Genomic DNA, 27,622 nt, shown 5'->3' on the forward strand with positions numbered 1-27,622 from the left:
CTCCCCATTGCATAGCGGCGTGTTCAATATTCATCTTCTGGAAGGCAGTGGCTCTCCATAGCGATACCGTATTCTCGCCATTATAAACCGATGTGTTTTTTTTAATTTCCTTTAAAAATATCACCGCACAGTTTTGAGAGCGTCTAATTATCCAGAGACTTATGGAAAATGCAAACATAACAATTATTAGCAGATTTCGTTGTTGTTGTTGTTGTAGAAATCCATTCTGAGCTCCTCCGATACATACTTGTTCCTTTTAATCGATTACTTTATTTATCGACACTTGGTCCACACCTCGCACATGCCCCTGCAAAGAGCGTTCAGCGAGATATTCTGGAGGAACTACGTGGCTAACGTCGCATCACCGCGTGCGTGACCTTGCTGGTTCGCGTGCCAATGAAACCGAAACAATTGAATTCTCGTGACGCTGGAATTTCCCCAAATTGGGTAAATAAAAAAAATAACCCCAAATGTAATATCACGGCGTATCTGTGCAGTATCATTGGTGATTGGGATGAGACCATCAATTTAACACGTAGGCTTTCGCGACTCAATATTATTCATAAAAAAACTTTTTGGGTGGGTGAGATCGCGTTATTTATAAATATGTCGTAACCCTCCACCACCCGACACGGCCAATCAGTAAAAAAAGCGTCACGTTGACAAAAGACAAACAGTTCACTACTTTAGCCCACCGGTGTGTTGAAGAGTGAATCCACAACAATAACAATTTTTGAGTACCACGTTTCGCTGGTAATTGCATCCATCATGAACCCGCTACAATCGAGGATCCCGGCAGCTGCCTGGACTCGAACCGAGGCCCTCTGCAGCACGGGCTCAGTGCTCTGACCCAGGAGCCACTGGGTCACCACCCACACTCATCTATTTATTTATATAAATTTATTTATTTATTTAAAGCTTTCGTGACTGCAGGGATTCATCTTCTTGGTTCTTTCGGTAAAGTCATGTAGAAGGGAAATAATTAAATAATAATAAAAAACATCATAAAATAATTCTCACGACGTTTCGGCCACAACGCAAGCAGCCGTCCTCAGGTGAAGAACAGGTCTGTCGGAAAGACAGCGTCATTCAGACTTCTACGTGACTTTACCAAAAAAACCAAGAAGATTTTTGTTTACTTCATCTGAATAATCACAAGGCCAAAGAGGCAACTTGCATGCGCGGTTCCGTCCTTATCAAGGTTCATCAGCACCGTACGGTACTGCCAATCGCGCCTGGATGATTGACGGGGCAATGTAGGGAAGAGGACCGGTGGGGGAACGGTTGTGGGAGGTGGGGAAGGAGGTAGGGGGGGTAAGGGGGGGTGTCAAGTTCTTGAGCGCAATGCGCGCGACGCGAGTGGAGTTATTGGCTGCGTCGGGGAGCCCCCAAACGTTACCCCGAGGGCCTCCGTGCCTGCTGCCGCTCGCTCGGCCGTTACGTCCAATTGAGCGATTCGCTGGGAATCTGTTGAACATTTTTTTTGGGGGGGAAATGCCACGAGGCGCCGTTAAAAAAGATTCGCCGAGCATCCCCGGAGAGAGGCGGTGCGACGCCGCGCTACACAAGGACAACGGGAATGTCAAGATGCGTGCCAACTGCCACTGTACCGGCCCCGCAAGCGATGCCCACCGGCTCGCGTAGAAGACCCACAGATTTACGTCGAGACCAGTAGGTTAACATAGGAGACCCGTATGCTTGCATAGAGACCCATAGGGATGCATTGAGAGCCATAGGCTCGCATGGAGACCCATAGATTTCTACGCTTACACAGAGACCCATATGATTACATTGAGACTCGTAGCTTTATAGACTTATATAGAGACCCATAGGATTACATTGAGAGCCATAGGCTCGCAAGGAGACCCATAGATTTCCACGTAGATTTATAGACTTACACAGAGACCCATAGTATTACATTGAGACTCAGAGATTTTATAGACTTAAAGAGAGACCCATAGGATTATATTGAGAGCCATAGGCTCGCATGGAGACCCATAGATTTCTACACTTACACAGATACCCATATGATTACATTGAGACTCGTAGCTTTATAAACTTATATAGAGACCCATAGGATTACATTGAGACTCATAGATTTATTGACTTGCCATGAATACCCATAGGATTGCATTAAGTCTCGTATACTTACATAGAGACCCATAGATCTATACACAGACGTATAGATTGCATCGAGACCCATAGGATTAAATGGAGAATAATAGGCTAAAATAGAGACCCATAGATGTACACAAAGACTCATAGGCTCACATAGATGCCCACAGGATTACATGGATGCTCAATGGCTTACATACAGACCCATATATTTATACAGACTTATAAACGTACATGGATACCCATAGTATTACATGGTGACTAATCGGCTTATATAGAGACCCATAGATGTATACATAAACTCATAAGCTTACATACAGACCCATAGATGTATACAGAGACTCATAGGCTTACATAAAGACCCATATATTTATACATAGATATATAGACTTACATGGATACCCATATGATTACATGGTGACTAATCGGCTTACATAGAGACCCATAGATGTATACAGAAACTCATAGGCTTACATACAGACCCATAGATGTATACAGAGACTCATAGGCTTACATAAAGACCCATATATTTATACATATATTTAAAGACTTGCAAGGATACCCATAGGATTACATGGTGACTAATCGGCTTACATAGAGACCCATAGATGTATACAGAAACTCATAGGCTTACATACAGACCCATAGATGTATACAGAGACTCATAGGCTTACATAAAGACCCATATATTTATACATATATTTAAAGACTTGCAAGGATACCCATAGGATTACATGGTGACTAATCGGCTTACATAGAGACCCATAGATGTATACAGAAACTCATAGGCTTACATAGAGACCCATATATTTATACACAGATTTAAAGACTTACATGGATACCCATAGGATTATATGGTGACTTATCGGCTTACATAGAGACCCATAGATGTATACAGAGACTCATAGGCTTACATAGAGACCCATATATTTATACACAGATTTAAATAGTTACATGGATACCCATAGGATTACATGGTGACTAATCGGCTTACATAGAGACCCATAGATTTATACAGAAACTCATAGGCTTACATATAGACCCATATTTCGATTTAAAGCTTTCGTGGCTGCAGGGATTCATCTTCTTGGTTCTTTCGGTAAAGTCACGTAGAAGGGAAATAATTAAATAATACAAATAAAACATTCTAAAATATTAAATAATAAAAATAAAACATACAAAAATACTATGTTTTATTTTCATTACTTTATTATTTCCCTTCTACGTGACTTTACCGAAAGAACCATGAAGAAAAAGACCCATATATTTATACACAGATTTATAGACTTACATGGATACCCAAAGCATTACATGTAAAATAACATTTAAAAACACCACCACCACCACCAGCACCTTCTTATGAAGAAGCTCACCTCCTCCCACTGGTGGATGTAGCGAATGAGCCTGGACAGACGCAGCAGCCGCAGCAGGCTGAGGATCTTTGCGAAGCGCACGATGCGCAGGGCGCGCGCCGTCTTGTACACGTCCGAGTCCATGCCGCTCTCCACGATGAGGAAGATGTAGTCGACGGGGATGGAGGACACCAGGTCCACCAGGAACCAGGTGCGCAGGTACGTGCGCTTGATCTTGCGCGGGTCCAGGATGATGTCGGTGTTGTCCTCGACCACGATGCCCGTGCGGAAGTTGAGCACGAGGTCGACGAGGAAGAATGTGTCCGAGAAGACGTTGAAGATGATCCACGGCGTCGTGGTCTCCTCCTTGAAGAAGGTGATTCCCACGGGGATCACGATGAGGTTGCCCACCATCAGCAGCAGCATGACGAGGTCCCAGTAGAACCTGCGAGAAGAATTTTTTGAAGAGATGAGATCGGCCGGTGAGGGGGGGAGGGGAGGGGGGGGGGCTACGTGCGGCACATGTGCGAGGTGGGAGCGGTCCAGCAGCGGTTACGAACCCGGCAAATCCGACTTTGATTCCCACTCATGACCAACAACAGCGGTGAATATTTTAACCGGCCCTGGGTCTCCCCTAAGTCGATGCAGGCATAAATAAGTACCTGGTGCAGCGTGTATACATCAGCACTGGGGTATACAAAGGCGACCGGGCGTCGTATTGAACATCCACTCCCTCCTATGCCCTGCAGGCCTTCATACTTTCCCCAACAGTCTGTTAAGAGGATATACAGAGGATCACTGTCCGTCTCTTGTTTGAGGAAGAAGATAGGTGAAGGTGCACCACCTGTAATTTTCTCAATCTTTTGCTCATGCTTTTATTACCTTGTGTGTCTCGTTTGATTTCGATTTAAAGCTTTCGTGACTTCAGGGATTCATCTTCTTGGTTCTTTCGGTAAAGTCACGTAGAAGGGAAATAATAAAATAAAATAAATTCTCACGACGTTTCGGCCACAATGCAAGCAGCCGTCCTCAGGTGGAGAACAGGTCTGTTGAGAAGACTCTGTCTCGACAAACCTGTTCTCCACCTGAGGACGGCTGCTTGCATTGTGGCCGAAACGTCGTGAGAATTATTTTATTATGTTTTATATATTTTTTTTATTTCCATTCTACGTGATTTTACCGAAAGAACCAAGAAGATGTCTCATTTGAGTTAAGTACCACGGACAGCCCCTTGTGTTCAGCACCACGGACAGCGCCGTGTGTATTTCACTGGGGATAAGAACCACGGACAGCCCATTGTGTTCAGCACCACAGACAGCTCCGTGTGTATTTCACTGGGGATAAGAACCACGGACAGTCCCTTGTGTTCAGCACCACGGACAGCCCCTTGTGTTTTAATTTTTGATTTAAAGCTTTCGTGACTGCAGGGATTCATATTCTTGGTTCTTTCGGTAAAGTCACGTAGAAGGGAAATAATTAAATAATAGTTTTATATATAAATATAAAACAATAAAAACAATATACTTTTTTATATTTATAGTATTTTATTATTTCCCTTCTACGTGACTTTACCGAAAGAACCAAGAATATGAGCCCCTTGTGTGTTTGACAAATTATACGAACAAATAGTAATATCATCATTTCTCACCCAGCACAGATATGGAAATTGTTCGGTTTCAATCATTTGTATGTATTCGCTCAAGAAAACCTCACCGAATCTCAAGATTAATTTTCAAGTGTGCTTACTACAGCACCTTTTAGGGGGGAACCTGGATACACGGAGCATACCCACGCATAAAAGAAGGATACAACACACTGTGCTGCACAGATAGTCAGCCTGACCTAACCTACTTGCTGCACTCCCTCGTATGAGCAACACCACTCTGTCACGCAAGGTGAGTGCCTCCTTGAGCACCAAATCTGTGTGATCCATCAACTCTGCCTCGACGTCAGATTCACACCCGGCTATTAAACAATTCCATTTTGGAAGATTCGTTATTTCTCCTGCTAATGAATGCACGAGGGGGCATTCCGTTAATTTGATTTTCGACTTAATTTCGTAAAGTTCACGCTCTAAAAATGTAAAATATCGGTTGGGTCAATCACGCGATGAACGTTCGTCTGGAGCAGGTTGGGTGGAGAGATGGCACACGCCCGAGTGTGATGAAGGTTACCACTTATAGAGGGACACCCAGAAGTATTTCTGTGATATCGGCTTTCGCGATCCGCTCTCTATCACACAGCGTGGTGCAATTCTCGCTTTGTGAGAGCGACGTGACGCCAATAGCAGAGAGGGAAGAGAGAAGACAGGGGAGACGAGGAGAAGGAGGAGGGAGAGGCTGCCTCAGGACCCTGACGATGCTGCTTCTGCACGGAGTGGCGTCTGTTCTTGCAGTGGGCGGGGCGAGTGGCCACTTCACAGAAATCACCTGATTCGCATGAAGGCTTGAGCTGACGTAGAAGAGCTCACCGTACCCTGGGAGGACTCAGTAGATGAGGCTTATGAGCGAAAACATCTGCGCTATGCCGATCTAGCTGCCGAAGCACGGCATCATGGCTGGAACACAGAAGTCCGACCAGTGGAGGTGGGCTGCAGAGGTTTTGTGGCAACATCTACAACCAGACTGCTTAGAGACCTGGGAATTAAGGGCCAGAGCCAGCGTTCGGCAATCAGAGCTGTATCGGAGGCGGCAGAAGGCAGCAGTCAGTGGCTCTGGATGAAGAGGAAAGACCCCAGCTGGGCCCCAAAGTGAGAGGGCCAGGAGGCATGCAGTCAACAATGCTTGACTCAGGGACGAGGACGCCCCTGCCATGCATAGTCCCATGGGATGTTGGCTATCAACAACAAGGCAACTCCTATGACTAATTGGGAATGGGACGCAAGCGTAGGATTGATCACCCTGTCGCTGGCCGCCTTTGGGGAGGGTGTATAGTATGAAAGGCCGAAACACCCTAGGACCCAAAGGTTCACTACTGACGATGCGCTCCCCAAATTTCACCAGGCTCACTGTTCATGAACTCTTGGAAGTGCTTGCACAAAGGATAGTAACATCTCATCCTGTGTTCTTTGGAATCTTGCAGAACAAAAGCAGACGCGATGTTGTTGAACGTAGCAGGCGCATGAAATGTGAAAAAGGATTTTTACTAAATTTAGTGTTCACTTTTGGGAATAGATTTTGTGCTTGTCACAGCAAGTCTAAAAATTACGTGTTGCTTGCAAATTAACCCAATTTGCCCGGAGTATTTTTAGCCTTGCTTTCAAACACGATCACATTGACCCTATTTCCATCCTGGTAAAAAAAAACAAAAAAACACGATACTGTTCAGCTCGTTTTGTCAATCCACTGCTGGATGAAGGCCTCCCCACGTCGTATCGGTGACGGAGGGGGAAGAGGTTATCTGACCATACATCACCACACTGGTTGGTGAAGAACGAAGGTGCCCAGAACCCCTTAATCAGATATAATTTACCACTGATGTTAGCCGATGCCGGTAATCGAGCGAGCTGGCTTCATCGTGCAGTGAAGCTACCCAATACGCCCCCCCTTTCCCCCCAACGCCTCCACCCCTCCCCCCACCACAAGTCCTAATAGCGCCCGTTAAGAGTCCATAAATCAATCACTGCTCTTAACGGCGGCCCACTCTAAAACTCAGTGCCTCCATTGGAGAGCAATCAGAAACCTCGGCTCCCCATTCACTTCCTCCATAACCGGGCACTGAGCACACACGGCCCGGGTTCTCTCTCTCTCTCTCTGAGAGTGATGTTTGTTTAAAAAAGAAAACAACACAGATTATCGTTTTCTCTCTCCCCGTCTCTATCCGGCTAACCCGAGCGTTCCCTCCCCCCCGGGTCAACAATCCGACGAGAGATATGCGAGCTGACAGACCCAACCGTGCAGAAGGCGATTAATGGGAAGAGGCCACTCACGAAGGCGGAAAGGCCGCGTGGTGTCTCCCAGTTGGCCGGGGGGGTAGGGGGGAGCGTGGGGCGTGGGATTCCACCCCTAATCCGGTTTCCAGGCAGCGCCGTGGAGTGTCGGGTGGCGCGCGTCCAGACATCACCTGGCCAGCCGATAGCCCGAGGGGTTCCGACACCTGGTTTGTCCCGGGCAGTCTCCTCGCGCCCAAGCGCTAATTACACGCAGGCTTAAAACAAAATCCTGCTGAGCTTCTGAGCTCTTGTCAGATCAGCCGCGGCAATTATGGTGATCGGGTCTTAGTGTAAAGTAGAAGAAACCGGTAGAGAGCTGGCGTGAAATAAACGTGACTCGAGTGTCTTCTTTGTTCTTTCGGTAAAGTCACGTAGAAGGGAAATAATAAAATAATAAGAATAAAACATAATAAAATAATTATCACGACGTTTCGGCCACAACGCAAGCAGCCGTCTTCAGGTGGAGAACAGGTCTGTCGAGAAAACAGAGTCTGAATGACACACTCCAGGCTTGGAGCGACTATTTAAATTGTCTATTTAAATAGACTATTTGGCTTGGAGCGACTTTTTAAATAGTCTATTTAAGTAGACTATTTAAATAGTCGCTCCAAGCCTGGAGTGTGTCATTCAGACTCTGTCTTCTCGACAGACCTGTTCTCCACCTGAGGACGGCTGCTTGCGTTGTGGCCGAAACGTCGTGAGAATTGTATTTTATTATGTTTTATTTTTATTATTTTATTATTTCCCTTCTACGTGACTTTACCGAAAGAACCAAGAAGATGAATCCCTGCAGTCACGAAAGCTTTAAATCGAAAAGTGACTCGAGTGATTGCCAAGTATGTGGCCCAGCCATCTGTGGGTATCCGGAAATGGCGAGCACGTGGATAAGTGACGCCCCACGGGCTTGTCGCGATGTGGTTGAGAACATTTTGGATTTAAAAAAAAAATCTGTTATTTCTGAGTCCACGTGTTTCTCCTCTCCCCAGCAAGGTGACACGCGCGCTGGCGGTTATGCTGACGATGAAACATTTAAATACGCAGCAGCGCGCGAACAGCAGGCGCAGCGTTAATGCAGTGTAGTTGCATAAATTAAATGTAATTATAGTGCCGTTGAACTCTTACACAAATTGGGGGGTGGGGGGGGGGCGGGGGGCGTGCGGGTGAATTCCGTATTCTCTGAATGATACGATGCTCCGGGAAGTAAAAACGCATCTCCCAAAACTCGTGCCCAGTGCAAATAAAGTTCTACAAATCTGGTGACACAAACACACGCACGGCCAGAACTCTGGCAGCGAGGTGAGGTGGGCAGGTAGGTGGGTAGTCGGTAGTTATATAGATAAAGAGGTATTTTGTTACATAGCTATTTATATAGATCATTGGGTAGGTATTATGGGCAGAAATATAGTTTGCTAGGTATAGATCGGCGTTATAGGTATTTAAGGTGATATATAGATATTGGTGGTTGGGTAGGTAGTTTCAGTTTTGTTGCCAGAAAAAGGGAAAAACCCTATTATTATATTTTGGTACTGGCAAAGGAGGTCTGATGATGTAGATGTTCACCCCGAGCCCTCATTACTTTGACAGTGCGTTGTCTTTGAGCTGTACGATTTTTGGCGTCCTCTGGTCGAGCACCAATTGGGTCGAGGCTCAAAAGAAAGCCGTCCCTTGGTATGGACCAATCAGTTTCAAGGACAATGCATATATTATCAGAGTGTGTTTTTTGTTTGCATTTTGACTGCAAGTATTGTTGTTAATGCAGACATGAATCCTTGTAAAAATGTTTCAGTTTTGTTGCCAGCAAAAAGGGGAAAACCCCTATCATTAGGTAGGATTGATTGGTATAGATGCAGTTAGGTAGGTTGGTTGGTAGATGGCTCACTCTCAGAGCTGACCTTGGAGGTCAGATATCGACTGCTCAACAGCTCTACCACCTGACCGAAGAAGTGTTGACCAAGCAAATCCACTGCCCGCAAACAGCGTTGACCACGGCTACATCTCAAATCGTCGGCACGGTGTGAACATATTCTTAGGTTTTTTCGGTAAAGTCACGTAGGTAAAACATTAAAATTAATAAAAGTAAAATAAAATAAAAATCACGACGTTTCGGAGGCAACACAAGCTTCCGTCTTCAGGTGGAACAAGTAAATTACTTGATGCAGCTGTCGTGGCTGTGACGGTTCCACCTGAAGACGGAAGCTTGTGTTGCCTCCGAAACGTCGTGATTTTTATTTTAATTTACTTTTATTAATTTTAATGTTTTACCTACGTGACTTTACCGAAAAAACCTAAGAATATGAATCCTTGCAGTCACGAAAGCTTCAAATCGTCGGCACGGTGTGAACAGTCTGACAAACATCAACAAACATCGGGGAAACGGGCACGCGGCCCCCACTTGCGGCGCTGTACTAATTTGCCAATGTTGACATTTCCAGGGGCTGCCGGCGAGAAGTGTTTGGTTGGCAAGGGGTCTGGGGTCGGCTGAAGTGCCCGGGGGGGGGGGTCCAGATTGGGGCCGTGAGAGCGCTCAGATGACAGCGGTTGTGGCAGAGTGGTGAGCCCCCAGCCTGCTGTCTCGAGAGAGCCCTGCTGCTGCTGCTTCTGCTGCCTCTGCTGCTACTGCTGCTTCTGCTACTGCTGCTGCTTCTGCTGCTGCTGCTGTTTCTGCTGCTGCTGCTTCTGCTGCTAATGCTGCTGCTGCTTTCTGCTGCCTCTGCTACTGCTGCTGCTTCTGCTGCTGCTGCGGCTTCTGCTGCCTCTGCTACTGCTGCTGCTTCTGCTGTCTGCTGCTGTTTCTGCGCTTCTGCTGCTTCTGCTGCTTCTGCTGCTGCTTGCTGTTTCTGCTGCTTCTGCTGCTTCTGCTGCTGCTTCTGCTGCTGCTTCTGCTGCTGCTTCTGCTGCTGCTGCTCTGCTGCTGCTGCTTCTGCTGCTGCTGCTTCTGCTGCTGCTGCTTCTGCTGCTGCTTCTGCTTCGGCTGCTGCTGCTTCTGCTGCTGCTGCTGTTTCTGCTGCTGCTTCTGCTTCTGCTGCTGCGTCTGCTGCTGCTTCTGCTTCTGCTGCTGCTTCTTTCTGCTGCTGCTGCTTCTGCTGCTGCTTCTGCTTCTTGCTGCTGCTTCTGCTGCTGCTTCTGCTGCTTCTGCTGTTGCTTCTGCTGCTGCTTGCTTCTGCTGCTGCTGCTGCTTCTGCTGCTGCTGCTGTTTCTGCTGCTGCTTCTGCTGCTGCTGCTGATTCTGCTGCTTCTGCTGCTGCTTCTGCTGCTTCTGCTGCTGCTTCTGCTGCTGCTGTTTCTGCTGCTGCTGTTTCTGCTGCTGCTGTTCTGCTGCTGCTGCTTCTGCTGCTGCTTCTGCTGCTGCTGTTGCTGCTGTTGCTGCTGCTTCTGCTGCTGTTTCTGCTGCTGCTGTTTTCTGTTGCTGCTGCTTCTGCTGTTGCTGCTGCTTCTGCTGCTGTTGCTGCTGTTGCTGCTGCTTCTGCTGCTGCTTCTGCTGCTGCTGTTTCTGCTGCTGCTGCTACTGCTGCTGCTGTTTCTGCTGCTGCTGTTTCTGCTGCTGCTGCTTCTGCTGCTGTTGCTTCTGCTGCTGCTTCTGCTGCTGCTGATTCTCCTGCTGCTGCTGCTTCTGCTGCTTCTGCTGTGCTGCTGCTGCTTCTGCTTCTGCTGCTTCTGCTGCTGCTGTTGCTTCTGCTGCTGCTGCTTCTGCTGCTTTCGCCTTTGTCTGCTGCTGCTTCTGCTGCTGCTGCTTTTGCTTCTGCTGCTGCTGCTGCTTCTGCTGCTGCTTCTGCTGCTGATTCTGCTGCTGCTTCTAGTGCTGCTGCTACTGCTGCTGCTTCTGCTGCTTCTGTTGCTGCTGCTTCTGCTGCTGCTTCTGCTGCTGCTGCTGCTTCTGCTGCTGCTTCTGCTTCTGCTGCTGCTTCTGCTTCTGCTGCTGCTTCTGCTGCTGCTTCTTCTGCTGCTGCTGCTTCTGCTGCTGCTTCTGCTGTTGCTGCTTCTGATGCTGCGTCTGCTGCTGCTGCTTCTGCTGCTGCTGCTGCTGTTTCTGCTTCTGATGCTGCGTCTGCTGCTGCTGCTTCTGCTGCTGCTTCTGATTCTGCTGATGCTGCTGCTTCTGCTGTTGCTGCTTCTGCTTTTTCTGCTGCTGCTGCTGCTTCTGATGCTGCGTCTGCTGCTGCTGCTGCTTCTGCTGCTGCTGCTTCTGATGCTGCGTCTGCTGCTGCTGCTTCTGCTGCTTCCGCCTTTGTCTGCTTCTGCTGCTGCTGCTTCTGCTGCTGCTTCTGCTGCTTTTGCTTCTACTGATTCTGCTGCTTCTAGTGCTGCTTCTGCCTTTGCTGCGACTGCGTCTGCTGCTTCTTCTGCTTCTACTGCTGCTTCCGCTGCTGCTTCTGTTACGTTTGCTGTTGCTGTCGCGTCTGATGCTGCTTCTGCTGCTACTGTTGCTTCTGCTGATTCTGCTGCTGTTGCTTCTCCTGCTGCCTCTGTTGCTGCTTCTTCTGCTGTTGCTGCCGATTCTGCTTCTTCTGCTGCTGATTCTGCTTCTTCTGCTGCTGCTGCTTCTGCTGATTCTACTTTTGCTGTTGCGTCTGACGCTGCTTCTGCTACTGTTGCTTTTGCTTCTTGCTGCTTCTGCTGCTTCTACTGCTGCTGATTCTGCTTTTGCTGATTATGCTGCTTCTGCTGCTGCGTTTGCTGCTGCTGTTGCTTCTGCTGCATTTCGCTTGTGCAGATCACACGGGCGGGTTTGAAGGGGAAAGCGTTCACGGCCGAGGTGCAGTGAGTAAAATAAATAAAGGAACGTCACGGAATTCAGGGCAAGGTCACGGGGAGAAAAGAAACGTAGGGGGAGAGGGGGATGGCAGTGACTCACCTAAAAGGTTATATTCTGTGTTTGTTGTTTAAAATGGCGTCTTTATTCTCAGATGCTACGTAAAGTCAACACGAACGCAATGATGTTTCAACGCAGACACGATGGGATTTTGAATCGATTCTTTCCGATGGAGGCTGCTTTAAGCTTAGCTTCGGAGATTCCGACGGGTGTGCACGCAGCTGCATATACCAATTACACTTTAACTTCAACAGTAAATCAAGGGCATGCATTTAAAAAAAAACTATATATTATAGCTGCGATCACGGGGGAAGTTAATTAGAAGTAAATTTAAGCTCAAACATCACGTTAATTGGCGTGGCGTGATCGACAGTGTGCTTCTGCCGTGCGGTTCGTTTGTAAATCCGTCGTCGTTGTACTAATGTCAGTGATTATAGCGCTCACGATTGTGAAATGAGGGAATTTTATCGATAACATTTTTTTGTATCAATAAGGAAGATTCAAAAATCGAGTCATCGTGATGCTGGCAGTGGCGCACGGGAACAAAGAACGGCAACTGAACGTCTGGCTTGGAAAACTCGCCTCGTAAGCCTTTACCCCCCGTAGTTGTAGCCGCTCTCCCTGCAGGCTCTGAGTGTTTGAGTGGGAGAGTCAGTAGACGAGGGAGTGAGTGGGCGAGTGAGTGGGATGAATGAGTAGGTGAGTGGGTGGGTGGGTGGGTGAGTGTGTGTGTGAGTGAGTGAGTGAGTGGGTGAGTGAGTGAGTGGGTGAGTGTGTGTGTGAGTGAGTGGGTGAGTGAGTGAGTGGGTGACGGAGCAGGTCAGTGAGTGAGGGAGTGTGTGTGTGAGTGTGTGAGTGAGTGAGTGGGTGAGGGAGTAGGTGAGTGAGTGAGTGGGTGAGGGAGTAGGTGAGTGAGTAGGTGAGGGAGTAGGTGAGTGAGTGAGTGAGTGTATGAGTGAGTGGGTGGGTGGGCGAAGGAGTAGGTGAGTGAGTGTGTGAGTGAGTGGGTGGGTGAGGGAGTAGGTGAGTGAGTGAGCATGTGAGTGAGTGGATGAAGGAGTGTGTGTGTGAGTGGGTGGGGGAGTACGCAAGCGAGTGTGTGAGTGAGTGTGTGAGTGAATAGGTGAGTGAGCAGATGGTAATATTTCCCCTCTCCACTCTCTCCTCTCCCACTCCCTCCACCCCTCCACTCCGTTCCACCCTCCACCCCCTCCCGCTGGGAAATCCACAACACCCTCCGAGTGTTCGCACCCCCAGAGTCTCCGATGCAGAGTGGTGGTGGTGGTGGTTGTGCTGGCGACCCAGTAGTCAAGGCGCTGTCCCTGGTGCTGAGATGCAATGATTGACAAGGTCACCACTGGGGCGTTTATTTGTCGTAGTAATATTATCATGTAATGCATTACCGAGGTCTACCCAAGGAAGTCTTATTGAATTTCGATTTAAAGCTTTCGTGACTGCAGGGATTCATCTTGTTGGTTCTTTCGGTAAAGTCACGTAGAAGGGAAGTAATAAAATAATAAAAATAAAATATAATAAAATAATTCGACTCGTCCTGAGGACGGCTGCTTGCGTTGTGGCCGAAACGTCGTGAGAATTATTTATTATGTTGAGGACGGCTGCTTGCGTTGTGGCCGAAACGTCGTGAGAATTATTTTATTATGTTTTATTTTTATTATTTTATTACTTCCCTTCTACGTGACTTTACCGAAAGAACCAAGAAGAAGTCTTATTGAGTCTCGTGGCTTTTTTTAGCAGGGAGGGGGGAGGGGGATCCTGCCAAGTTTTGGCAGTTGGGATCGATCATTATCATTGCTGCTGCCGTACGTGATACCAATCTCAGTAATTGTGGTGGAGTTTTTCAAACGTTTGCAAAACAATTGAAGCGTGACTCTGGCACATCAGTGGCCTTGCCAATTGGCGTCACGGGATCTTGAACCTCCACCGTCAGTGTTAGCGGATGGGGCGTAGTGTCACGGTGGTTATTCCACAGACTGCCGTCCACAGGCTTTTGGGGTAAGTGCTGTTGGCGAGCGCCTATGAAGGCCGGAAGAGCGCACGAGGGGGTCGTGAGGACAGAAACACGCCCGGCCGCCTTTGTCTCCCCAGTGCTGATGTTTAACTCGCCGCACCGGATACTCATTTAGGGCTAAGTCGATCTATGGACCGGTTCAGATATTCGTCACTGATGCTGTTAGCGAGCACTTACGGAGGACGAAACGGCGCACTTGGGAGTGTTCCGGACAGCAACACGCTTGGCCGTCTTTGTCTCCCCAGTGCTGATGTTTTTTCTCACCGCAACCAGGAAAAGTGGACCTAGGGCCCAGTTCACATATTCGTCACTGACGTTGGCTTTGAACGGGAATCGAACTCGGGTCGCCGGCATCGAGGCGTGGTGCGCCATAATCACGATGCGATCGCTCCCCGGTGTTAACCAGGGCGGCCGCCGGAGTCGAACCGTGAATCTTCGACGATAAGCGGCGGGCGCGCCAACCGCTGGGGCCTGCGTCAGCGGCAGCAACGGGCGTAACGGTGACGACGCATCGACGATTAATCGATTATTTAGCTCGCGACGCGCGGTGTCGAGTGGCGCGAGAACTCCACGTGTTTCGTGACGCGTCCGTTGCGCGTCACGCGATCCACCCTGCAGCCACTCGAGGCCGCTAAGATCACAGCAATCGTGAGAATCGATTATCGAATCGAATCGTCATTTATTGACGACAATCATTCGCAGCGCCGTTGTATCATAGACACGTGCTATGGGTACAAATGTTTGCTCCTTGCTAATACATTAATTTAAGCAATGGGGAGCGGTGGCGCAGTGCTTAGCGCGCTGCGCAATTAACCCGGTGACCCGGCTTTGATTATCTGAACCGGTCCTGGTCCACCGGTAGGTCGACTCGGCCTCAAATGAGCGCCTGGTGCGGTATGTAGTAAACATCGCCGCAAGGGATACAAAGGCGACCGGGCGTGGCGTTGACCACCCACCCCCTCGTTGTGTCGCGTCGGCCTTTCTTAGGCGCTGCTCGCTAACAGCACTTGCCCCAAACAGTGCGTTAAAGAGGCTTCACGGGGGGTCTTTGTCGCGCGTGCGTGTGTGTGCGTGCGTGTGCGTGCGTGTGCGCGTGCATGTGCGCGTGCGCGTGCATGCGCGCGCAGTAGCTTAGCAGCCTCGGCGTGGCCGCTCCACGAACACCGCATCAATATTTTACGCTCTCTCTCTGACGTTCAAGTGCCTAATGATCGCGCTTGCGTAACGCGCGTTTCAAAGGTCACTCGAACGCACCTCGGGAGGGCACGCACGCGCGCACGCACCCCCTACACAGACGGATACAGAGACAAAGACCTCCCCCCACCCGTCTCCTCCTTACCCCCGCGTAGCCTCACAACAGATTGGTGGGGCACAGTGGTGGCTACGCTGCATGTCATCGCTGCTGCTGCTGCTGTTGCTGCTGTGGAGGCAGTAGCAGCAGCAGCAGCGAGAGATTCGTTGGATCACGGCACAGCTACCCTGGCTCGCCAGGAGAAGGCGGTACAAGCCGCGGTGCCGACTAATCGCCGTCTGTTTCCATCCGTGCGGGGGCTGCAGTTTTATTTCACCCCGTGCGAGCTTTCTCCGGGTGCCTCAAGTGTCCTCCCCACTCGCATCGACACTCGTCACTCGCTGGTCGAAGAAACATTTTTTTTAAAAATTCCAAACGTGGCAGCACCGTCGTGAATAAAAAGACGAATTCCCGTGAACGAGCTCCGGCGAAGGTCAACGCGGCACACGAGGAGGGGGTGGGCGCGGCCAGCACCGGCCGCCTGTCACTCATCGCACCGGGCGTCTCTCTCTCTCTCTGTGCCTACTTAATGCTGAGTCGACCTTGGGGAGGGCGCATAACCGGTTGAGATCATCGCCAATGGGGTTGGCCGTGAGCGAGAATCGAACTCGTGTCGCCGGGTGTTGTAGCGCAGCGCGCCGACCGCTTCGCCACTGACCCATAACAAAGACAAAGATCCCCCATATAACCTGTAGCAGACTGTAGGGGCAAGTGCTGTTTGCGAGCACCTATGATGGCCGGCACGGCACACGAAGGGGTGGGTGGCCAGCACCGCGCCGCCTTTGTCTCCCTAGTGGCGATGTTTACTCCACACCGCACCAGGCACTCAATTTTGAGGCCGAGTCGACCTAGGGGAGGCTCAGGACCGGTTCAGATAATCGTCACTGGTGTTGGCCGTGAGCGGGAATCGAACCCGGGTAGCCAGGTTCATAGCGAAGCGTAGCTGGCAGGAGGTCACGGGGCAGACCCAGCAGGTGCCACGGGTCGACTGACTGAAAGGACTGAGATGACTGGCTGATGCACCACCTGTGCCCCCTACTGTGCCAACTTGCTGTGCTTTAGCCACCCGGCGCTCCGCTCGTTATTGTGAGTGTCGCTCCTCCGCCCTCTGTTGTTGTTGGAGGGCGACTGCCTCCAACGGCCCAGTAGCGTCCTTCACGAGCCTCTTCCACAGAGGCCGATCATGACACCGCTGGTACCAGTCATCGGCAAGTCCACTCCGCTCCACGTCTTCCTATACCACATCACTCCATCTCTTCTCTATCCCGTGCCGCGCCCGTCTAGCCCACTCGATCCGGCCGAACAAAAGCTGTTTAGGCATGCGGTGGCTGGGCATTCGGGATCCATGACCCAGCCAACGAAGACTTGCCTGCCGGAGGAGCTCACAGGAGACACACACACACTGACACACACGACACACACTGACACACACGACACTCACACACTGACACAACACACACACACTGACACACACGACACACACACTGACACACTCGACACACACACACACTGACACACACGACACACACACTCACACACTGACACACACACACACTGACACACACGACACACACTGACACACACACACACTGACACACACACACACACTCACACACTGACACACACACACACACTGACACACACGACACACACACACACTGACAGACACGACACACACACACTGACACACACGACACTCACACACTGACACACACACACTGACACACACGACACACACACACTGACACACACGACACACACACACTGACACACACGACACACACACACTCGGGCAGTCGCAGCAGAGACAATCTGAACGAGCTGAAGAGGGCGGCAGAAAGTCAGTGACTGCGCACAAAGTCGTTTTGGGCAGAAAACACACAGAGGGCGAAACGCATTTGGGGTCATGCAACCAACAGCAGCTGTTCGGGTGGTGGGGAGCGGTGGTGCAGCGGTTAGCCCGCGCTACGCTATGAGTTCGATTCCCGGCCCACGGCCAACACCAGTTGACGATTATCTCAACCGGCCCTGGACCTCCCTTGGGTCGACTCAGCCTCCAATCAGTACCTGGTCCGCGGTGCGTAAACATCGGGGAGACAAAGGCGGCCGGGCGTGGTGCTGGCCAACCACCCTCTCGTGTGCCGTGCCGGCCTTCATAGGTGCTACTCGCTAACAGCACTTGCCCCAACAGTCTGTCGAAGGTTATACGGGGGATCTTTGTCTTTGTTTGATGGTGGTGATAGTGGTGGTGGTGGACGGGGTGATGGTTGGTGGTGGTGGTGGTGGTGGACGGGGGGTGATGGTTGGTGGTGGTGGTTGTGGTGGTGGTGGACGGGGGTGATGGTTGGTGGTTGTGGTGGTTGTGGTGGTGGTGGACGGGGTTGATGGTTGGTGGTGGTGGTGGTTGTGGTGGTGGTGGTGGTGGTGGACGGGGGTGATGGTTGGTGGTTGTGGTGGTTGTGGTGGTGGTGGACGGGGTTGATGGTGGTGGTTGTGGTGGTGGTGGTGGACGGGGGTGATGGTTGGTGGTTGTGGTGGTTGTGGTGGTGGTGGACGGGGTTGATGGTGGTGGTTGTGGTGGTGGTGGTGGACGGGGTGATGGTTGGTGGTGGTGGTGGTGGTGGTGGACGGGGGTGATGGTTGGTAGTGGTTTGTGGTGGTAGTTTGTGGTGGTGGTTTGTGGTGGTGGTGGACGAGGGTGATGGTTGTTGTTGTTGTTGGTGGTGGTGGTGGTGGAACAAACCAGACAAAACCCCCGGCAAGGACCACACGAGCGACAAGCAGCAGCGAATACGTCCACTCCGATGTGCGGGGAGTGGGGGTGTAGGGGGTGGGGGTGTAGGGGGGTGGGGGTGTAGGAGGTGGGGGGTGTAGGGGGTGGGGGTGTAGGGGGGTGGGGGTGTAGGAGGTGGGGGTGTAGGGGGTGGGGGTGGGGGTGTAGGGGGTGGGGGTGTAGGAGGTGGGGGTGTAGGGGGTGGGGGTGGGGGTGTAGGGGGTGGGGGTGTAGGAGGTGGGGGTGTAGGAGGTGGGTGGGTGTAGGGGGTGGGGGTGGGGGTGTAGGGGGTGGGGGTGTCACCGTTGTAATTCACGGCGAGAGACAAGGGACAGGAGACAGGGGAGCTCCTCCGGTATCGATCTCTCGGCAAATCGGCTCCTGTGGAAAACGTATTAACCGTCCGACGCACGTGTCCAATCTGTTGTTGTTGTTGTTGATTCTCTGTTGTTTACGGCCCCCCTTCGCGGGGGTGGGGCAATTAGACGGTAGCAGAGGGTTCACTCTAGCCTCGAGCAGGAAGGAGGTTCGGCCAAAGCGGCAGATCCGTGGTGGAGGCGGTGGGTGTCAGGAACATATCCCGATCCATCCAACACCAACCGCAAGCAATTGTCTGTTGTTGTTATTGATATTTGCTGGAGGAAACGCGTCCATTGTTTTTGTGTGTAGTTAACGTACTGGGGGGGGGGGGGGCTTGTTTTAAGTGCTCGACATATCGGGACTGGTCGTTCAAGCCCAACCTCACTACCCTCCAACCTGACCCCTGCACCCCAACTCCCCCCCCCCCCCCCCCACATTCGTCAATAACACTGTGGCTTTAAAAAATAAATATACATACGGGGAGACGTTCTGGACTAATGGTCCTTCTATTGAGCCAATTATTGGACTGTGCACGTGTTACTGACTTGTGAACACTGCTTGCGCATCGCTACCAACGCAGCAGCAGCACCGGATAATTCGTTCGTTTCGTGCGTAGACGTGTGGCTGACGTTTCGGGCAATGGCCCTCTTTTCACGGCACGCAGAGAGAGGCTTAGAGAGGTAGAGCGATGAGTTTGTTGTTGTTGTTGTTGTTTGTGCTCGTGCACAACTGCCAATGCGTCGTCACCAAATACTCGCATCTCTCGCCTAATACTCCATCGGGATTGACGCTCGCGTTATCTTTTCTGGAGGCAGTGGATTGAGGCGAGAGACACCCGCAGCTGCGCGATCTTATCAATTGGGCCGGAGACGCCGAGACCATTTGAAATCCTTGAGAGCAGATTTAACGCCTCAAAATAACATTCCCCGAATCAATTTATTGAAAAGGCTAAGCCCATCCACCTCCCCCGCCACTCCCTCCGATGAAAAATGTTATTGGGTACATTATGCTGAAAAGGAAGAAACTTAATTTGATGACAATGTTATAATATCATTTCGTGGCAACCGTACGAATGTCATAGCTGGCCCTACCGCAGAGGGCATCAATTCGAGTCAGGCTCATTTGTTTTACTGCCTGAGAAGTCAAGAGGTTAGGGAAGCCCCCCCCCCCCCCCCCCCATTGGCACTGAGATGTACACGTGTGTGTGCGTGTGTGGACAGCAAGTATGCAGATAGAAATCACATAGGCCTTTGTGTCTCGAGAGACAATTCTTTTGCGCCTTACGAGGTCAGCTGTAGATTTTGCAGCGCCTACAATGACTTAGTAGGCCAATCCTTGAGGGGCAATCATTGCCACAGCAATTGCAAGTGAATGCGGTGGCAGCTCCAGAGGTGTTTGTTGCTTTTTCTTTACGTCGCTCCCTCTTGGTCTGCCAAGCAGTGTGTCTTTTTCTCCTCACCTCTCCTGAGGCCTGTTTTCACAGCCTGCTGCCAGCTGAGTCGGTCACCGGCAGTTTTCTCCCAGTCATTTGGGTTGATGTCGCAGCTCTTCATGTCCCATTTACAGACATCTTTGAAGTGCTGGACCGGGCGACCAGTGACCCGTGTGCCTGATGCCAGCTCGCCGTACGAGACATCGTTGGGTATTCTGCCATCCTGCATGCGGCGCACGTGTCCAAGCCATCTCAGGCGCCTATGACTGAGTCGAGAGTACATGCTGGGAATGTTGGCCATGTTGAGGACTGAGGTGTTGGGAATGCGATCTTGCCATCTGATACCGAGGATGCGCCTGAGACATCAGAGGTGGAATGTGTTTAGTCGATATTCTTGATGGGCGTATGTTGTCCAGAACTCAGATCCATAGAGGAGGGTGCTAAGGACGCAGGCCCGGTACATCTTAAACTTTGGTGTTGAGAGTTAGGGATTTGTTCTCCCACACTCTTTTGGTCAACATGAACATAGCTGCAGACGCCTTCCCAATGCGCTTGTCAATCTCTGTGACAAGAGACTAATTGCAGGTGATGGTGGAGCCCAAGTAGGTGAAGTCCTGAACGATTTCTAGGGTGTATCTGCCAATGTTTATGGAAGGGGTGTCTCTGACATCCTGGCCCATGACATTGGTCTTTTTCAGACTGACTGGCAGGCCAAAGTTGTTGCAGGCATTGGCAAGGTGGTCGATGAGTGTCTGCAGACCTTGTTCTGTGTGAGCTGTCAGCGCGGCATCATCAGCAAATAGGAGTTCTCTGATGATGACTTTGCGGACTTTGGTTTTGGATCTGAGACGGCCAAGATTGAAGAGTTTGCCATCAGATCTTGTATGGAGAGAGACTCCCTCTTCTGCTGTCCCAAAGGCATGTGTGAGCATAAGTGAGAAAAAGATGCCAAACAGTGTTGGGGAAAGCACGCACCCCTGCCTTACACCTCTGAGTATGTGAAATTCCTCTGAGGTGGTGCCGCTGTGCTGTGTTGTTCCTTTCGTGTTGTCATGGAAAGAGGAGATGACTGCCAGCAGCTTCGGTGGGCAGCCGATCACTTTGAAAAGTTTGAAGAGGCCTCTCCTACTGATGAGGTCAAAGGACTTTCGTAAGATCAATGAATGCCAAGTACAGGGGCACTCTCTGTTCTCGGCATTTCTCCTGTAGCTGACGCAATGAAAAGAGCATGTCAATTGTGGACCTTCCTGCTCTGAAGCCACACTGAGCCTCAGGATACGTCCTCTCAGCTAGTATCTGTAACCTGCTGAGGACCACACGGGCAAAGGTTTTCCCCACAATGCTCAGCAGGGAGATGCCACGGTAGTTATTGCAGTCCCCACGGCCACCCTTGTTTTTATATAGGGTGATGATGTTGGAGTCTCGCATGTCTTGAGGCCAGAAGCAGCGAGCAGTCTCATTAGCAGAATCCACTCGGAGCCTGAAGTCGGTGGTTCTATCATGCCACGGAGTGTGCTTTTGACAGCGAACCCAACACCGTGTTGCCTTGGTTCATTCTGCTGTTTTCCTTGCCAGTAGAAAGTGTAGTCACTCTCTCGTAGTGAGCCACTGCCAGCAAGCCGGGTCTCCTGCAGTGCTGCAATATCCACATGAAGTCTCGCCAGCTCCCTGTCGATAACTGCAGTCTTGCGGATGTCCTCAATCTGCAATAGATCTTCGGAGAGTCCAGAACACATTGTACGTACATTCCAGCTTGCAACATGAAGGGCTGGAACCTTCTTTCGTTTTGTTTTGCTTTTGTCTGGTGCAGGTGTTGCAGCCCACTCGTCTGCTGATGAACCATAAGCTCCAAGTACCCATTGGAGCAGGTGAGCCGTGGCGGGAAAGCACCTGATTGGCCGGGGGCTGCCCAGCTTGAGGCGGGTTGCGGTAGCTATCCATTGGGGTGCAATGACCCCTCCTCCCACCGACGATGGCAACCCGTGGCGCCCATTTTTTTACGCCAATCTAAAATGAGCTTATAACCCGTGACCTGCTGCCGTCCGTGTTTCTTGGCCACAATTAGGTGGCCGAGCAGTGTCCTCTCCCCATGTTTGCACCTCTTGTTGGCGCAAAGCCCGGGCAGGTTTATTCTGTAAATCCTGGGTTGCCCATGCGTCAGGATCCCCTCCTCGGCCTTGCTGGTGAGGTCCAAAGGAGGATGTGCGTAGCACGACGTTCGGTACCAGTTTGGCTGCAGGGGCTGCCGGGAATGTGCCGCAGTGCGTCACAAAGCCGCCTGAGGGCCCCACTCGTGATTTTCTGTCGGGGTTTACTCCCTTAGCCATTGACTCTCCCGAGACACTCACAAGGCAGTGAGAAAACCGCGTAATCCTGGGAGAGGCCCTTACCAGGTACTGACAGCTGGGCCAGCTGTGCCTGGGACTCGCGTAAGGCAGCGTCGTCACGCCCGGAGGTAGTTTATCACAAACTACCCGCTACCCCAAAATAGAAATCAAATAGAAATCAGGGTAACATCAACTGTGTTATCAGAGGAACCTACCTACAGCACTGCACGAATATAAATCAACATCTCCCGTCATGAGAGTTCGCCGGTTATTTATTATTTTAAAACCGTTCAATTAAGTTACCAAACAAACGACTGTAACCTATTCAGGGTGATTGTATGTAGAACAACCAGGCCTGACACATGACAGGATCAATATATGACAGGATTAATGGCAGGGTTAGTATGTGGGAAACAGTCCCGCCTACCGCGGTTTCATCATCCCGAGCCGACGACCAGGTTACCCACAATGCACTACACAATGATCTATTGTTGTCAGTACAATCTCAGAAGATAAGCGAGTTTTGAGTCTGTATTGCGCTTGGATGGGCCACCAGCAAAGACAAAGGTCTACCGTATAGCCTTAACAGACTGCTGGGACAAGTGCTGTTAGCGAGTAGCAACTAACGATGTCTAGCACCACAATGTCGAGCACCACCTATGATGCGAGGCATCACTGCAGAAGAATCTATTGTTGTACTGTACTATGCTGCCACGTCATTGCCTCCCCCCCCCCCCACCGCCAACCCCCAGCAACTGACGAGTGTGGTGAAGTATGGTCAAATAACCCCCCCCCCTCCCATTACCCACAAGGCATGGGGAAATACTCATCCAGCTGTGGATCGGTTTTAAACGAGCTGCACGGAGCGTGCATGTGTCATATTGGCGGTAGATTTTGTTGCGGAAACATTTTTAGGTCTACAAATTGTTCGTAAATTTCCCTGCGGAATTGAATATTGCGAACAGCTTGAGGCGTAATCATGCAGCAACTGAGAGCACAATCCCCGGACAGAACCTGACTGAACACTTTCGTGTCCATAACACTGCGAGAACGCGTGCGTGCGTGTGACCTTACATAACAAGTGGGACAATCGGCGACGCTTCGGGCAATGACCCTTCCTCTCGGCACGTGGAGAGGCGAGAGAGGTGCGCACTGAGAGACCAGGCAGGGCCATCTCCTGGTCACTCTCTCTGCGCGCTGTGACGAAGGAGCCGTTTGCCCGAAACGTCAGCTGATTATACACATGCTGTACTTTTATTTTAAATTTTAGTTTTTTTTTATTTCCATTTGCGTGACTTTACCGAAAGAACCACCAAAGAATATGAATTCCTGCAGTCACGAAAGTTTTAAGTCTATTTTTTTTTTTTACAAATGCTCCGTTTAAGGCCACGGCGTTACCGAGGAATGCGCGCGGAGTTCGCGTTGCCGATATTTGCGCGCCACTGCCAGCGCAGTGTCGCAGCACGGCGTGATCTTGTTTTAATTAAAAAATGTTTTGCTTTTGTGCAATTGTACTCCAATCGCTGGCGCCAGGGCACAAAGGGGTGCTGGGTGCAGCCCCTGCAATTGCTCGCGCATGGCACTGCTAGCGGAAGGGGCCTCGACTGGAGAGAGAGAGAGAGACTCCCTCTAAATAGAAGTGGTTCTTAACCTTCACTGCAGCCTTGCATCCATTTGGTTCTCAATCATGGAAACATTTACAATGTTAATTTTAAAAAAACATAGGGTTTGATCAAACAAAGTAATCTACATCGTTAGACAACCTTTGCCAGTACCAAAATATAATAATAGGATTTTCCCCCTTTTTTCTGGCAACAAAACTGAAACCTATTTTTTACAAGGATTCATGTCTGCATTAACCACAATACTTGCAGTCAAAATGAAAAAAAAACACTCTAAGATAATATATGCAAGGACAATGCATATATTATTAGTGTTTTTTGTTAGCATTTTGACTGCAAGTATTGTGGTTAATGCAGACATGAATCCTCGTAAAAGAAGGTTTCAGTTTTGTTTCCAGAAAAAAGGGGAAAAATGATTATTAAAACAAAGTAAGTTGTATTCACGCACCCCGTGCTTAATTTGCGTTTAAATTATTTACCTTCTAACAACAAAAAAATCTTGCAATGTCTCGCACCCCCAGAAAGGGCATCTCGCACCCCAGGTTAAGAACCACTGCTCTAGAATGTTAATTGGCTTGCTCTTCCATGCGGGAAAGACTTGTTGGACGATTTGGGAGTACCCACAACTTTAGCCCACTACCAAGCGCGACCTACCGATCAGATCCGCGCCGTACACATTCATGCTACTACCTGCTGGGTGGATAGAGCCGGGGGTGGGTGGCGGGTTTAATAAGCTTGCCCCATTCCCACTTAAAACTTTCGTGACTGCAAGAATTCGTATTCTTTGGTTATTTCGGTAAAGTCACGTAGGTAGAAAAAATGAAAGTTAATAAAATAAATGTATATTTTTATCTACGTGATTTTACCGAAAGAACCAAAGAATATTTCCCCATTCCTTTAACTTGGCGATGGAATCGAACCCGCGGCCTCTGGGGTGGTGGTGAATTCCACTGTGCCAACCACCACACTGATCCGTGGTAGCACTGACCCCGTGGGATGCGACGCAGACAATCAAAGCGGAACTCCCGCGGAAGTAAGCAGCGCATCTCCTCCATTGTGGTAGAGCTCGACCTGCGGAAGATGAGATCACAGAACTACTTCTGAGATCTCTGCCCAGTGGGCCTTCGTTACACACTCGTGAGGCGCGGCACGTTCGTTCCCACGCGTGCCGCTGCGAATAAATTCTCTCAGCACGAAAAGTAAAAAAAACGACATTAATCTTCTTGGTTCTTTCGGTAAAGTCACGTAGAAGGGAAATAATAAAATAAGAAAAATAAAACATAATAAAATAATTCTCACGACGTTTCGGCCACAACGCAAGCAGCCGTCCTTCAGACACTGTCTTTCCGACAGACCTGTTCTTCACCTGAGGACGGCTGCTTGCGTTGTGGCCGAAACGTCGTGAGAATTGTATTTGATTATGTTTTATTTTTATTATTTTATTATTTCCCTTCTACGTGACTTACCGAAAGAACCAAGAAGATGAATCCCTGCAGTCACCGAAAGCTTTAAATCGAAAAGACATTTAATTTGATTCAATTCTCAGCGCTGGATTTTTTTTTCCCCAAGTGACAAAATGTATCGAAAGTATTGAAGTTGTGTGTGTGGTTTTGGCTTGTGTCAGCGTGTGTGTCTGTGGTAGTGTAGCGGTTAGCGTGCTGCGCTACGAAACTGGCAACCGAGTTCGATTTTTTGCTCACAGGCCAAAATTAGTGACGATTATCTGAACCGGTCCTGGGCCTCTCTTAGGTCGATTCAGCCTCCAATGCGTAACCTGGTGCGGTATGTTAAACATCGCCACTAAGGAGACAAAGGCGGTTGGGCGTGGGCTGGCAACCCACCCCACGCATGTGGTCATTTTGGCCTTCATAAGTGCTCGCTAACAGCACTTGCCCAAAGTCTGTTACAGGCTATGCGTTCTTAATTTGTATTATATTTTTTTATTTTACCATGTAAGACCCACTGAGCTATACAGCTTCTTTTCAGCCGGGGCCATGGCGATCACAAATGCTAGCTCGACGAAATTGTTTCATCGCGGCAAAATACTTCCGAACGCGTGGATGTTGATTCCAAATGTTGGAGGGAGAAACGTGGAGGGCCACGGAGAAAGATCTACGCGACCGCGGGGAGATCGCGCAAACTCCAAATATACAGCAGCAGCAGGCGTCAGGGTAGGGATCGAACCCACGACCTCCTGTATACCAGGCGAGGTAGTTAACATCTCCTAGCCACCGTGATGATGAGAGAGAGAGACACGCAAACTCCAAATATACAGCAGCAGGCGGTCAGGGTAGGGATCGAACCCACGACCTCCTGCACACCAGGCGAGGTAGTTAACATCTCCTAGCCACCGTGATGATGATGAGACAGAGAGACACGCAAACTCCAAATACACAGCAGGCGTCAGGGTAGGGATCGAACCCACGACCTCCTGCACACAGGGCGAGGTAGTTAACATCTCCTAGCCACCGTGATGATGAGAGAGAGAGACACGCAAACTCCAAATACACAGCAGGCGTCAGGGTAGGGATCGAACCCACGACCTCCTGCACACCAGACGAGGTAGTCAACATCTCCTAGCCACCGTGATTATGATGAGAGAGAGAGAGACACGCAAACTCCAAATATACAGCAGGCGGTCAGGGTTGGGATATCGAACCCACAACCCTCCCTGCACACCGGGCGAGGTAGTTAACATCTCCTAGCCACCGTGATGATGATGAGAGAGAGAGAGACACGCAAACTCCAAATATACAGCAGCAGGCGTCAGGGTAGGGATCGAACCCACGACCTCCTGCACACCAGGCAAGGTAGTTAACGTCTCCTAGCCACCGTGATGATGATGAGAGAGAGAGACACGCAAACTCCAAATATACAGCAGCAGGCGGTCAGGGTTGGGATATCGAACCCACAACCCTCCCTGCACACCAGGCAAGGTAGTTAACGTCTCCTAGCCACCGTGATGATGATGATGAGAGAGAGACACGCAAACTCCAAATATACAGCAGCAGGCGTCAGGGTTGGGATATCGAACCCACGACCCTCCTTGCACACCGGGCGAGGTAGTTAACATCTCCTAGCCACCGTGGCGCCCGAGAAATGACCTTCAGCATCCGTTCCCCAAAGACATCGCTACAGTGCGCGTGTATATACCAAAAGATGTGGGGAGCGGTGGCGCTACTCTGCGCTTCGAACCCGGCGACCAGAGTTAGATTCCCGCTCACGGCCAACACCGGTGGCGATGATCTGAAACGGTCCAGAGGTCTCCCCTAGGTCGACTCAGCCTCAAATAAGAATCTGGTGCGGTGTGTAAACATCGCCTCGAGGGAGACAAAGGCGGCCGGGCGTGGTGATTACCACGCACCCCACCGTGTGCCGTGTCGGCATTGATAGGTGCTATTCGTCAACGGCACTTGTCCCCAACGGCCTGTTACGGCGATACGCGGGATCTTTGTCTTCATATATATAATTAATTAGACAAATGCCACCCAATTAAAGATTCATCAACTCGGCGTTGCCATCTCCGAGTTGACCCAAAGGGCCCCCCACTGCAACACAGAGGGTGGGGGCGCGAGAAAGC

At 50.2% G+C, this 27,622-nt stretch overlaps 1 protein-coding gene across 1 annotated transcript in view; it reads right to left on the minus strand.

The window, feature by feature from the left end:
- Positions 1-27,622, minus strand: part of LOC133355023 (potassium/sodium hyperpolarization-activated cyclic nucleotide-gated channel 1-like) — an 84,441-nt gene that overhangs the window by 41,160 nt on the left and 15,659 nt on the right. The window contains 1 exon segment of the mRNA XM_061572278.1: positions 3,489-3,912. Coding sequence (XP_061428262.1) covers positions 3,489-3,912 — 424 coding nt within the window.

The sequence above is a fragment of the Lethenteron reissneri genome, chromosome 50, assembly GCF_015708825.2.
Source record: "Lethenteron reissneri isolate LAM-NWPU_2019-01 chromosome 50, ASM1570882v1, whole genome shotgun sequence".
Lineage (NCBI taxonomy): Eukaryota > Metazoa > Chordata > Hyperoartia > Petromyzontiformes > Petromyzontidae > Lethenteron > Lethenteron reissneri.